Here is a 14,431-nt window from a genome sequence, read left to right on the forward strand (position 1 = left end):
TTATCCCAGTGGTGGCCGCCGGAGTCCGCCGCCGAAGCTAACCGGAGCCGTAGCTAGCCCTTTGCGGCTCCGTTAGCTTCGGCCAGCGGCGGAGCCCGGCGTTATAACTGGAGATCAAGGAATGCAGCGAAACGCGGACTTGGTTCGCCTGCAGCCCGCTATAGTATTAGCCAGAGCCAGAGCCATTTAATAGAAGAGTTACGACATCTCCGTTCACTCCAATGGACCACTTTTTTACAGCAATGGCGGATCGTGGAGCCTCTCAATCGTTCCCCGGAAGTTAGCGCCAAGGCTGGCAGAGCTGTGGAGTTGCAGCATAATAGACCGTTCGTGACGGACTTTTAAAGGTAAGAAGAAGTTTAAAGATGTATATTGCGGATATTATCAGTACATCTGATTCAAATGAACATGTGTATTAAAGGATGTCAGTGGATTATCCCTAAATTAGTAGATTTAGGGAACGTTTACAGATAACAGATTAAGCTAGCATACCGAAGCAAGTTAGCAACACACGTTGAACAGCCTTTTAATTGTAAATTCCGTTCTCTCTGTCATTTCGTCCAACATGTTGAATTAGAGAAGAGGGGCTTCTAAACGGGATTGTATGCGGGGGTGGAGGGAGTTAAATATTAGATAAATATAACTTTGGTGCGTGTAAGAGTGAGTGTTTTTAGCAGAGCCATATTGTGTCCTTGTGATTATGTTGATTATTACCCGTCTGTATAATGTTGCAGCCCAGCTGATTCTGGATTGATGGCAAAGGGATAGGGACTTAAGTGAGAGTGAAAACACAAGGTACGTTTAATACTACTGTTTTATATAAGTAAACACGTTATCTCCCCAAGGCAATAGGTGTGCTATATAGGTGTGTATAACCCTTTCTCCTGTCTGTTGCTCCCTCTCTCAGCACAAGAACCAGAGGGGGGTTCAATGGAGCCTGAATACCTGCACTGAGACCCTCACCCTGCACCCTGAGTCTCAACTCTCAGTGTTTTTCAAGCCTTTCCCTATTTGTTTCTATTAAACAAAACATTAAGCTTTCCCAATGGTGTGGTTTTCGTTTTGTGAAAAAGTTTGTATATAAATCACATATTTTGTTGCTGTTGGTCGTGAAATTGCTCCTGCTGACTTGAGCCAGCCATTTTTTCCTCCGCTCTGTGTCAGTGGGGAAGCCGTACATTCGTACTCCTTTCTCTGAGCGATTTGAGCATCCCCAGGCAGCACATCAAACCATGGTGGCGACTAGGAGGCAGCACAGCAAACCATGGTGGCGACTAGGAGGCAGCACAGCAAACCATGGTGGCGACTAGGAGGCAGCACAGCAAACCAGGACAACACGGAGGAAAAGGCACCGACAAACTGCATGATATGCTATTCAATGTTTATTGAATTCCATGTATTTGCAATGGATGTTCCTAAAACAACACATTTAACATCATCATTATCATCATATGCTGCTAGTCCTGCTGCTGCTGCTCGTCCTTTGATAGTCACCTGTCGGTCTCCTGTCCTTTCTGAAAGCCATAAAGACGACATTAGTCATTTAGATAACTTGTGTCCTCAGTTACCATGGGATTACTGAAACTACCATGAATTTAAGAAAATGGTAGAAATGAATCCAATCTGAATTTTAAAGCATTACTTTAGATCCCCTCCCTCTAAATGTATCAATAAACATTAGAAAGTGATGCTCCTGACTACCATACAAGTTTAAGAAGATAATATTGGTTTGAAAGAATTCAAAGCTATACATAAACAGCAACAGGCTCTTTAACCAAGGCACTGTTAGTAACATGTAAACTAGTTGTTCACACTAATCCTAATATTATCACTTAATATTAGCAAATTCGATTTTATTTTTTAAAACATATTGATGTAAATACATACACATATCGATTTGTTGAATAAATATTGCAAATCAAAACCTTTATTCACTAATAATTAACAAAAATCGTAGTTCTATCTCCTGTTATCAATGCATTCACATTGCCCGCCATGAACTTCCGGGGAACGATCCTCGTCTACATGAACCACGTGATATTGATACATTTAGAGGGAGGGGATCTAAAGTAATGCTTTAAAATTCAGATTGGATTCATTTCTACCATTTTCTTAAATTCATGGTAGTTTCAGTAATCCCCTGGTAATTGAGGACACAAGTTATCTAAATGACTAATGTTGTCTTTATGGCTTTCAGAAAGGACAGGAGACCGACAGGATATGATGATGATGATGATGATGATGTTAAATGTGTTGCTTTAGGAACATCCATTGCAAATACATGGAATTCAATAAACATAGAAGAGCATATCATGCAGTTTGTCGGTGCCTTTTCCTCCGTGTTGTCCTGGTTTGCTGTGCTGCCTCCTAGTCGCCACCATGGTTTGCTGTGCTGCCTCCTAGTCGCCACCATGGTTTGCTGTGCTGCCTCCTAGTCGCCACCATGGTTTGATGTGCTGCCTGGGGATGCTCAAATCGCTCAGAGAAAGGAGTACGAATGTACGGCTTCCCCACTGACACAGAGCGGAGGAAAAAATGGCTGGCTCAAGTCAGCAGGAGCAATTTCACGACCAACAGCAACAAAATATGTGATTTATATACAAACACTGCATTTGCACTTTTTCACAAAACGAAAACCACACCATTGGGAAAGCTTAATGTTTTGTTTAATACAAAAAAACAGGGAAAGGCTTGAAAAACACTGAGAGTTGAGACTCAGGGTGCAGGATGAGGGTCTCAGTGCAGGTATTCAGGCTCCATTGAATCCCCCTCTGGTTCTTGTGCTGAGAGAGGGAGCAACAGACAGGAGAAAGGGTTATACACACCTATATAGCACACCTATTGCCTTGGGGAGATAACGTGTTTACTTATATAAAACAGTAGTATTAAACGTACCTTGTGTTTTCACTCTCACTTAAGTCCCTCTCCCTTTGCCATCAATCCAGAATCAGCTGGGCTGCAACATTATACAGACGGGTAATAATCAACAGAATCACAAGGACACAATATGGCTCTGCTAAAAACACTCACTCTTACACGCACCAAAGTTATATTTATCTAATATTTAACTCCCTCCACCCCCGCATACAATCCCGTTTAGAAGCCCCTCTTCTCTAATTCAACATGTTGGACGAAATGACATTAAGAGAACGGAATTTACAATTAAAAGGCTGTTCAACGTGTGTTGCTAACTTGCTTCGGTATGCTAGCTTAATCTGTTATCTGTAAACGTTCCCTAAATCTACTAATTTAGGGATAATCCACTGACATCCTTTAATACACATGTTCATTTGAATCAGATGTACTGATAATATCCGCAATATACATCTTTAAACTTCTTCTTACCTTTAAAAGTCCGTCACGAACGGTGTATTATGCTGCAACTCCACAGCTCTGCCAGCCTTGGCGCTAACTTCCGGGGAACGATTGAGAGGCTCCACGATCCGCCATTGCTGTAAAAAAGTGGTCCATTGGAGTGAACGGAGATGTCGTAACTCTTCTATTAAATGGCTCTGGTATTAGCTAAAGAAATGATGTTGAACAAGGCTTATTAAGCTGAACATCGCCACAATTGTTCTGCTATGTATCGGTACTTATTTTATTTTCTTAACGTGTGAATGACAAGCATTAAGAATAACAACAAATAGCTATTTATCTTGCATATTGTCTCGTTTGATTATGAATGTAACGTTTATATAGTGGAACTGCACTGTTTTATCAAAACCAAAGTGCCACGCAGTAACTTGGCAGGCATGTATTTCAGCAGGAAATGTGCAACCTAGATTACATTTACCAACACAGACTATATAGAAATATCTGTAAAAGTTGTTCATGCGTTACTAAGTGAATATGGCATTAACCCTCCTGTTGTCTTTGGGTCGGTTTTCATGTATTTTTGAATAAAGGTTTCCTTTCGGTGATCCAGACAGGCTGGACCAGTGGGTGCTGAACATCCGGAGGAATACATGGACCCCCAACGTTTCTTCTCGCCTGTGCAGTGCACACTTTGAGAGTCATCCCTTCAGCACGGACTCATGGGTACAGATCCTTTTAAAAAATAATAATAACTTGGTTCCATTTGTGAGTGTAAATTGTTGTTACTAATTAAATACATGTTATACATCATACAATGCTAAATAATTGCTATGGCACAGCTTGCACATCAGTGATGAGTAATGTTCTTTTGATTAAAGGCCAAATTAAGATTTTGCCAGTTAAGTATAGAAACATAAAAATCGAATTTTTTTTGCAAACCATCACATTTCTCTTCAATGTATGCAAAGACTCTTTATCATAGATAGAGAATTGCCATTTCCCCCCACATACTCTATGTTAAAAACAGATGAATTATATTACCTTTTTTACGTTATTTTAATAGCAACATTCATTCATCTGTTGTCATCTTATAACTTATTTATCTTAACAGCTGTCACTGTAAAAAAAAAAATGATTTAATTTTACTATACAATATTTATCTTTACATTCTGTTCTTGCATATGTCTTATTATATTTACGTGTATATAGATTTCTGCCTGCACTAATTTATTATTCTTAATTTAATTTTGAATTTATTTTATTGTTTTATGTCTTATATAACTATGTTGCATTGTTGGAGGAGCTCGGGACAGATGATTTGCATTGCCATTCCTACACTGTAGCCTATGTGCTATGACATCAATCCTTTGAATCTGAATCTTGGAAACACGTAATTGTTGAAAAGATTAACTGAATAGTTAACATGTTGGCCCTCTATTGTCTTTTATAATGCACTCTTACATTTAAAACAACATTATTCAAAAGAAAGTTGAATATCTACAGACCTCAAAAAGTTATTTTATGTGTTTTTGTTTATTATTTTTATTAGGGAAGGAGATGCCTGAAAAACACTGCAGTGCCCACCATTTTCTATTTCACCAAAGAACAACAGTCTGGAAGGAGAAGCAGGTGAGTAACAATGACGAGGTCAGTGACACTCCTAGTTCGACTGTTAACAGCAAGGAGGAGGTTGCAGATGTCGACCATGGTAGTGGTGAAAACAGTCTTGCTGCTGATCAGAGCAATATCATTATGATACAAGGCACACCTGAAGAAGCCTTTGTTGTTCCACATGTGGAGCGTAATGACATTCCAACAGCCAATGCTTGTGAGGATGTTGGTTTGGGGAGCAGCAGCCAACACACAGACTCCGCCTCTGTTCACTCTTACACTTGGGCTTTAAACCAAGACGGGTCATACTGAATAGTTTGTGCACACATTTCTAACATGTGATCTTTCTTTCATGTAGGACGCTTGAGGGAAGTTGCAACGCCTCGGCCAATGGGATGTCTTCTCCACGTGAAAGAGATTGAAGGCATAATTTATAACTTGAGACCATTTTCCAAAAGTGATGACTTGTATTGGCTTAGGCAGTAATGGATTACATCGAACACGAATCAAGATCGTATAGAGAAAAAGGGAAGTGTAATCCTTAGTTACATAGGAAAAGATGTAATCGCATTAGTTTGACTTTTCTAATAATAGGGAAACTCAGGATTACAATCTTATTCAAAACCTAAAAAGAGCAGATAGTGCTTGTTGTAAAATTATTAAATTGTATCTCTTCTCTGAAGCGGTACTGTTCTGTAGGATAATACTTTCATTGTGAATCCGACACCTACTGCCTGAATCTGCTTTATGGTATTATATTATACATTTCAGTAAACACATCATATTAATATTTCTTCTCTCCTGTGTTTATTTGCATTGCATTTGATATTGAGGTAATCCAAAAGAAAAAGAAAGTTATCAGGTTACATTACTTTTATATCTTGATACTCACATGAAGTTACTGGTTGTGTTTTTGGCAAGTAGCCCTCCCAACCCTGTACATAAGTTATATCATTTGAATTACTGATACAGTTGTTGCACATCTTTAATTTATGTTCTAGTGTACTTAAGTCATAAAATGATTCGAAACCTTTACTTTTCATAAAATGCAAGATGTAACTTTCAATGTGAAATAGATCTGATTAAATAAAGAGTAAAAGCACAATCTTAAATGTTGACAGTTATCATTTTCCTATGCTTATTGTTAATGTAGTGGTGTTATAAACAAAATGTTGTCGTAAAGGAAATTAAGATGTTTTTTATTTGTTGACAAAAGATTTAAAGTAGATGCTCACAACATGTGGGAACATTTATGGAGAAAAATGTTTCTATTGTAAAACAAATATTTATCTGCATACTGAACAATTTAGAAACTCTCTCAAAGGTATTATCTTCTGTGACGTTACGACCCTCTAGGGATTGTGGGTATTGCACTTCATAATTACATTCTATGGTAGGCTTATGACATTGATGCCAACATACATGGGATTAGGGGAGACCTTCCTGTTGTTTGCATTGTCATGATAAATGACAGCGTAGTATTCATTGTCAAGATTTTGTGTTTTTAAACTTGGGACTCTTTTCAGACTGCTCCGGCTTGGGAAAAGATTTGAGCCTTAATGTGTAATGTTTTCTGTATTGTATGGTAAGCTTATCCTTTCATTTGATAGTCCCATTTGGATGTGATAGCTAACATTTTCAGTAAGCAGTAGACAAAAGAAGTGAAAATATGAATGTAATTTATTTTCAATATTTACATAAATACAGAATTATTTTTACAAATAAAATAACAAAAAACATCATAACAAATACAAAATAAAAGGTTTGACAGACAGCCATGCCCAGCATGGGCCTGGAGAGCTGCAGAGTCCATTGGGGGAAGAGGGGGGGTGGGATGTGGGGAAGAGGAAGAGCAGCCATGTTAACAGTGTTATGGCTACAGATGTAACATCTAACTCAACATTAGCCATGACAGTCTGGGCTTAGCAAGGGCCTTAGAATACATACTCTAAAGGCCAAATCCAAAGACAGTGATACTGACATTTTAGCAGTTCACAGTCTTTGGGGGTGGTCTTTCAGGCAATTGGCTAGTGACTTAAAAAATATATCATTTCTCCAAGGGGTGAAATTAACTCCATCTCGCAAAAACAGCCCAGGACTGTCATGTCTAATGTTGGAGTGGTCAACAATGGCACCATTTAGGCTATGAACAAAAGTAGCCATAACACTGTTAACAAACTTCCGGGCCTTGTCAATTTTGACAGGATTTGCACCAGCCCTCCACCGGCGCCTCTGGGAGAGCATGATCTTCATGCCAGGGTGCCGATGGTGAAGCTGGTGCAGGTCCTCCTTCATCTGGTTCAGCAACTGAACACTGGGCACATCTCCCAAGTGATTGCCGCCACAGTGGATGAGGAGGACATCCGGGACTGCTCTTCCTCGCAGGGAGTAGGAAAAGAAAGGGAGGACACCTCTCCAGCGCAGTCCACCCCAACCGAACCAGCACACCCTCAGGTCGAGGCCAAGGTTGCTGCCGATGGTCTCTGTAGCTCTCTGGGCTCCACGCCGGACATAGCTGTCTCCGATTATCCATACAGTCACTATGGGAGGAAAATAAATGAGAGCAACAAATGCTTCAGATCATGCGGAATATCAAATCAATTATAAAGGGTTGCTCATTTTGTTCCTTTGACAATAACATGCAAAATAACTATGAAATCACACCTGTATGGTTAAAAGTAACAAGAGAGCAAAACCTCAAAAAACAGATTAACAGCAAACAGTTTATATATATATATATTTATATACTGTGTGCTGTTTATCTACAATTGTGCACACATGTATATGTATAGTATGTTTGTGTGTAATGTCAACCATCTGAAGTCATGTAAAGTAAGCCAGGACCATCAACTTACAGGTTGTGCAGTTTGGCGTGGAGGAGGTTGCAATCTTCTTTTTGCTTAATGCTGAAATAAATGTAAAAGAATTAATCAATATAAAAGCACCTTTCTTTTTCTACAGTCATATTTCATTAATCACATTTAATTCACGCAACACTAGCCATATCTCTGCTAGTTTACAAAGTTTAGTTAAATGACATTTATATTTGAAAAACGGTGAAGCACTTAAAAAACAATTGTATTGTGTAGGTTCAAGAACATTTAAATCAAAAGGACAAGTTTTGTAAAGTTACAGGGTATCTTACCTTCAGAATATGCCGGGAACGAGGAGCAGTGACCGCAAGCTGGGTTGTTAGCATAGGTCAGACGTGTCAAACTCAAGGCCCGCGGGCCAAATGTGGCCCGCCACGTCATTTCATGTGGCCCGCGAGAGCTTAAAAGGTTTGATTGTATACAAATAAACAAGTCAAATGCGTGCAGTGACCAAAAACTACATTTCCCACAATACATGCTGATTATGTTACCCGCGAAGTGACGGCATCCCGCCACTAGACTGCAGTGTTTCCACATCGATGCGATTTAACCAACAAGTGGAATTGAGAAATACAAATAATGATCCCAAAATGTCAAGGAAGAGAAAAATTGATGCAGATGGAAGGCTGTTTCAAGAAAGATGGGAAGGTGAATACATGTTTGTGCTTCAAGGAGAAAAACCGGTATGTCTTTTGTGTTATGAGGCGGTGGCGGTTGTCAAAGAGTACAATCTACGTCGGCATTTTGAGACCAAACACGGAGCTAAGTATGCCAAAATCAGCCATCAAGAAAAACAACAAATTGCCCAAGAATTAAAAGGCAAACTGCGATCGCAGCAGAATGTGTTCGCGAAAGCCAGAACCAAAAACAATGCGGCAGTGAAAGCTAGCTTTGTTGTGGCTGAAGAAATCGCACGCGCTTCAAAGTCTTTTTCAGAGGGAACGTTTTTGAAGCAGTGCATGCTGAAGGTCTGTGAGCAGGTGTGTCCCGACCAGATACAGACTTTTAAAAATGTCAGTTTATCAAGAAACACTATCGCGGACCGAGTTAAGGAACTAGCAGGAAACCTGGCAACACAGCTGGCCGAAGAGACACGCAGCTACATAGCTTTTTCATTAGCTGTTGATGAAAGCACAGACAACACGGATACAGCGCAGCTATCTATTTTTATTAGAGGCGTGAAGTCGGACCTCTCTGTCACTGAGGAGCTGTTGGATGTGGCTGCCATGCATGGGACCACAACGGGACGGGACATTTTTGATGCGGTGGAGAAGTCAGTCATTAAAAACGCATTGCCCTGGGAAAACTTGGTGGGATTAACTACAGACGGTGCACCTGCAATGTGTGGAAGAAAAGTGGGCTTGGTTGGACTAATGAAGGAGAAAATGCAAGAATGTAACTGTCACACGCCTCTGATAACGTATCATTGTATTATCCATCAAGAAGCTTTGTGCGGGAAGGTGCTGGGGATGGATAATATAGTGACCACGGTCATGAAGACAGTGAACTTCATTCGGGCGCGTGGCCTGAATCATCGTCAGTTCCAGCTGTTCTTGCAGGAGATGGGCTCGGAGCACGGAGACGTGCCGTACCATACAGAAGTAAGGTGGCTGAGTAGGAGCAAAGTCCTCAAACGATTTTTTGAGCTTATGGAAGACATTGCTCTTTTCATGCAGAGTAAGGGAAAACCCTTGTCTGAACTGTCAGATCCAAACTGGCTGTGTGACTTTGCTATGTTGTGTGACATAACCGAGCATCTCGCCCAACTGAATCAGAAGCTGCAGGGACGCAAACAAGTCATCACGCAGATGTCCGACACGATCACGGCTTTCCAGCGTAAACTTGACCTATGGATGTGCCAAGTGAAACAGGACAATCTTGCCCACTTTCCTGTTTGTCAGAGCATCTCAGCCTCATGTCCCGGTACTTTCTCATGTGCTCAGTTAGCTACCAAACTGAGCCTGTTGATGAATGAGTTTGATCGGCGCTTCTCTGACTTCAGAGCACAGCACTCTGGATTTGCCATCTTTGCTAGTCCTTTCACCACCGACATGTGCACTGCACCCCAACACCTTCAGATGGAGTTAATAGAGCTTCAAAGCGATAGTGGCCTGAGAGCAAAGTTCCAGGATGCTACAATCCAGGACTTTTACCGTCTACTGCCCCCTGCTTCCATGCCACAGCTTCGACTTCATGCTGCCCGTGTTCTGTCTATGTTTGGGAGCACCTATCTGTGCGAACAGATGTTTTCAATAATGAATCTAAACAAAAACAAGCACAGATCACGCATCACTGACGGCAACCTCCACGCTGTTCTACGGATTGCTACAGCACAGGACCTAAAACCAGACATTGACACACTGGCCATGGAAAAACGGTGTCAGACATCTGGTCAGAAAACACATTGGTAAGCATTTTTAAAAACCTAATAAAATATAATTCAACCAAGAAGAAGAATAGTTAAACTATGTGCAATGTAATGATTGTGCTTGCATTTTGTTTTGTGTTTGTTATTTTCAGAACATGATCGTTGGATGAGGATGGTGGAGAGGGGATCCACATGGTGTGTTCAAGGACAGGCAGCATCTCCTCATCAAAAACTAACCTAAAAACTTGACCAATATAGTTGTGGACTGAGACAACCCTTATTGTGAGTTTATTACATATACTACTTTATATGTGTAGAAATGTATTTAGTGTTTGCAGGTTTTATGTGTTTATGCAGACAAATGTTTACTGTAATCAAACCATCTCTCATTAGTTGGATGTATGCCCCCTGCAAGGCTGTGTGCAGCCATTTGTTTTTGTAAAATGCTACATCTGTCACACATGTTCTTAGCAGCTCACAATTGTTGGTTTTACAGTTATTTGTTATTTCAAGTTTTGAACAAAGTTAATGTCATAACTTCTGTTTGATGTTATTTTTCTTTATTAACTTGGATAGTTTGATCGTTGATTGATGGAGTAATGTGGGTTTCATAACCTGACAAATTAAAAGGATTTGTTATAATAACAAAGCAACAAGCAAAGATATTTTTTACATCTATGCAAATATATATATGTAATATTTGTAACTTGAATAAGTAATAAATTCAGAGTTATTTAACATTAAGGAGTAGTTACATTTATTTTACATTGCATTTAGTTACATTGCATTTAGTTACATTTATAAGTTACATCTGGCCCTTTGAGGACAACGATTATGCTGATGTGGCCCTCGGTGAAAATGAGTTTGACACCCCTGGCATAGGTTGTTAGCTTATTACTGAGAGCATGTTAGCTTAGCTTCTTAGCCTGAGCTAGGTCTGGAACGTCACGCTCGGTGGAAGCAGGTCCCGCCCTGTCCCGCCTCGGCTCCGCCTCAGCACCGCCTCTTTGCCCTTATTTGGAGCAGGCGGGAGAAGGCGGGAGTTAGACTCTGGCGTCACTGTCGAGCCGTTAGTGGCCGACTCCGCCTACTAAGGGCTTCACGGCAACTCTGCAGAATCCTATGGGTGACGTCACGGACCCTACGTCCATTTATATATACAGTCTATGGTTCAAACACGGAGCATTGTTCGCTCAGCGCTGTAAATTAAATGTCCCTTAACTTTCCCCTTAACTGCCGAGTCGGATGCTCTGAATCGGAAGCCAACTTCAGCGTCGTTCGCAGTGTCACACTTTGAAAAAAGGCAGTCGTTCACCAACATTTTGTACTGGACACTATTCTTCCAGGCCTGATCCTGACTCCAAAGGCAGGGGAGCTCCTCCATTTCTCTGTTGATGGACGCCAGGTTGAGTTTCTGAGGTGGACTTTGGCAATCAGGGTGAGGGCTTTATGAAGAGCTGCATGTCCTCAACGAGGGATACTTTTAGGGGTTGCTATTGGTTGGGTTGGTGAATATGCTACTGACACAGGGTTCCCGCGGGGTCTTAAAAAGTCTTACATTTGATAATCAGAATTTAAGGCCTTAAAAAGTCTTAATATGATCAAAAAATATGAAAGGTCTTAAATAAGATTTAGAAGGTCTTAAAACTGATCGGGTTTAAAAGGTACTTCTGTGTTGCGATCACGTCTAAGTGTGTTTTGGGTGAAATGTCCGTCCTGCAAAGTAACCAGTACGGCCTTTCAGTTACCCCCAACAATTTGTATTGAAATAAATGAACATGGAACCAGTAATCAATAATTTGTTTTCCCCGGCCTCTTATTGGAGAACACCCAGCTAGTAACCTAGCAACCAAGCTTGAGCTAGCGGCAGACGGCAGTCGGAAACTCAGGTAGGCTATCTTCGAATCTATTTACAAATAAATAAGGGGAATTGTAAGTTCAACCGTATTTGGTTGGAAAACATCTAATTTTGTGCTTGGTTGAAACCAGTGGAGGGGAACGTGTTTGAAGCCCGCTGCAGCTTTTGCAAAAACATTTCGTTGTTTTGCAAATGTAGCGTTAGCTAGTGCAGCAGCTCCAGCAACAACAAAGTGGGACCTCCGGGCGACGTTTGAGTTTGAATACATTTACTTTGTAAGTAATTATGGGACTTATTTCTTTTTTCATAGAAATGTTCCTTCATACTTTCTTGCGTGAAATAGGTCTTAAATTATATTCAAAGTGGTCTTAAAAGTCTTACATTTGAGTTGGTGAAACCTGCAGGAACCCTGTGCAGGGCTCCCATGGGGTCTTAAAAAGTCTTACAGTCTCAGAATTGAAGGCCTTAAAAGGTCTTAAATATGATCAACAAAATAAGAAAGTTCTTAAATATGATTTAGAAGGTCTTAAAATGATCGGATTTGAAAGGTACTTCTGTGTTGCGATCACGTCTAAATGTGTTTTACCCGGCCCAAAACAACTTGTTCCCATTGACTAACATGGGGAAAGAGACGTCTGTAAACCGGTGCATAATTTTTTTTAACTAAATAAACTACCCAGTATGAACTATTTTATAGCCCTTATTAGAATCATTCGGTCCTTAAAGTTGTAAAATGCACTAAAAACCGAATCTATATTTATTTTCTCTCCATTCATTCTACTGAGCCGAGTGGGAGCTCGGGGGGCGGGGCTTAAGGGACTCATGCTCTGTAACTGCACATAGTATACGGGTTCTTCTGCTCTGACTGCCAGGCACGAGTAATCGGTGACGTTTCGCTCTCTCAAAAGTTGGGCCACTTTGTCTTCCTGCGCCAATTAGCAGCTTTCATATGAAAGAACGAGAACCCGGTTGCAGTCGAATAGTCCATTTAGCTTAGGAACCTTCCTAACGGAGTGAAATGACCCGGAAGTACCTCAGTGGCAGCCATGACAAGTGCCGTTCGAATTATCTATATCAGGGGTATTCAACTAAAATGTAACGAGGTCCAGTTAGAGAAAATCTCCCCATGCAAAGGTCCGGAACATCAAAAATGTCTAAGTTGCTTTATGAATTAGTGTAATATATATTGAAGTAGCCTGCAGCTTTATCACCGTCTACATGTAATCAACAACTGACTGCCAATCAAATAAAGAAAGTACAATTCATAAACAACAATATTTATTGTCAATTAACATTGAACTATACAGATATACAGTAAATACTGTGGATATGTGTAATGTTCCTCTCAGGCTGCATTTAAAAATAAAATAGAGAAAATAAATAAAATAGCTTTTGAAAATATGTGCATCTTAAAAGTGCTTAATTTTAGATAAATAAAATAAAGTGTAGCAGCAGCTTGAGTTTCCCTTTCTCTTTGTTCAAGCGTTTCACATCATGACTTAACAGTTTCAGACGATTATAGAACCATATCAGTCTTTACACATCATAATAACAATTGAACAGTTTTAAAGTTTCTCTTTCTTTCCCTCTTATATTGCAGTCCCTCACTCACTTTTTTTTTAATTCAGTGTGAGAATTGAGCTGGAGCTTGTCCTGCAAGGAGTTTGTACATCTGGGCTGAAATGGTGTCAGGGCCATTCTCATACACACATGCAGGTGCTCATTGCTTAGCCTGCCCTGGAACGATATTTAGTTTTAATTTTGATCCTGGTGGACTGATCATATTGGGCTCTGAGACTGCTTATTTTTTGTGAGCTCAGTTCTGACTTGAGAGGGAATGTTTGGTCAAACACTTTTAATGAGCGCCACGGTCTCTGAACAAATGAGTGTAATTATTTGTCTCTCCCTGTCTGCCGCTAACACGCCTGTTCACTCTCCTCTCCGCTTCTCTCCCTGTATCGCTAATTATTCTATTCACTCACTTTCCTCTCCGCTTCTCTCTGCCGCGCTCTCGTCTCTTCTTCTGTGTTTCTCTCCCTGTATCGCTCACTCGTCTGTTTCGCCCCCTGTCGGTAGCGGTTAAAATAGAATCGCCCCGTCAAAATTGAAATCCCCTATTAATGTATTGATTATAGGTCCGGATCCGGACCGCGGTCCACCTGTTGCTGACCCCTGCTCTTGATAGGAAAGGAGGTTTCAAACTTCCTTTATAACCTCCTTTAGTTTAGGAATCACTGGACCTCCCTTTACGAAAGGAGAGGAGAAAATGCTGCCCCACAATGCATTGCAGCCTCAGCATTCGCTGTCACACAACATTCGGCCGTTCACAGAAACAACCGATTATGACCGCGAAATGATATCATGACATTTACGGTGCTCATTAAGCTTTTTAAAACGTAGGTGGTA

General features: G+C 40.6%; 1 protein-coding gene and 3 long non-coding RNA genes across 5 annotated transcripts; 2 read left to right on the forward strand and 2 right to left on the reverse strand.

Annotated features, from left to right (window-relative positions):
* Positions 1 to 2,649: 2,649 nt before the first annotated feature.
* Positions 2,650 to 3,434, reverse strand: LOC139434012 (uncharacterized). 2 transcript variants are annotated; one of them, XR_011643415.1, is made up of 3 exons: positions 3,346 to 3,434; positions 2,896 to 2,956; positions 2,650 to 2,783 (listed from the first exon to the last, which is right to left on the reverse strand). It is a non-coding gene; the product is annotated as an uncharacterized lncRNA (long non-coding RNA). The 2 variants fall into 2 exon arrangements; XR_011643414.1 differs by lacking the exon at positions 3,346 to 3,434 and having other exon boundaries at positions 2,896 to 3,163.
* A 126-nt stretch (positions 3,435 to 3,560) lies between these two features.
* Positions 3,561 to 6,098, forward strand: LOC139434013 (uncharacterized). Its single transcript, XR_011643416.1, has 3 exons — positions 3,561 to 4,038; positions 4,865 to 4,944; positions 5,285 to 6,098. It is a non-coding gene; the product is annotated as an uncharacterized lncRNA (long non-coding RNA).
* Positions 6,099 to 7,270: 1,172 nt separating this feature from the next.
* On the reverse strand, positions 7,271 to 8,127 carry LOC139434014 (uncharacterized). The gene is made up of 3 exons (XR_011643417.1): positions 8,072 to 8,127; positions 7,782 to 7,832; positions 7,271 to 7,466 (listed from the first exon to the last, which is right to left on the reverse strand). It is a non-coding gene; the product is annotated as an uncharacterized lncRNA (long non-coding RNA).
* A 48-nt stretch (positions 8,128 to 8,175) lies between these two features.
* Positions 8,176 to 10,840, forward strand: LOC117448451 (general transcription factor II-I repeat domain-containing protein 2B-like). Its single transcript, XM_034085764.2, has 2 exons — positions 8,176 to 10,206; positions 10,320 to 10,840. Coding segments are annotated over exons 1-2 (1,869 nt in total). The 5' UTR covers positions 8,176 to 8,338; the 3' UTR covers positions 10,321 to 10,840.
* Positions 10,841 to 14,431: the final 3,591 nt, after the last annotated feature.

Source organism: Pseudochaenichthys georgianus, chromosome 6 (assembly GCF_902827115.2).
Source record: "Pseudochaenichthys georgianus chromosome 6, fPseGeo1.2, whole genome shotgun sequence".
Taxonomy (NCBI): domain Eukaryota; kingdom Metazoa; phylum Chordata; class Actinopteri; order Perciformes; family Channichthyidae; genus Pseudochaenichthys; species Pseudochaenichthys georgianus.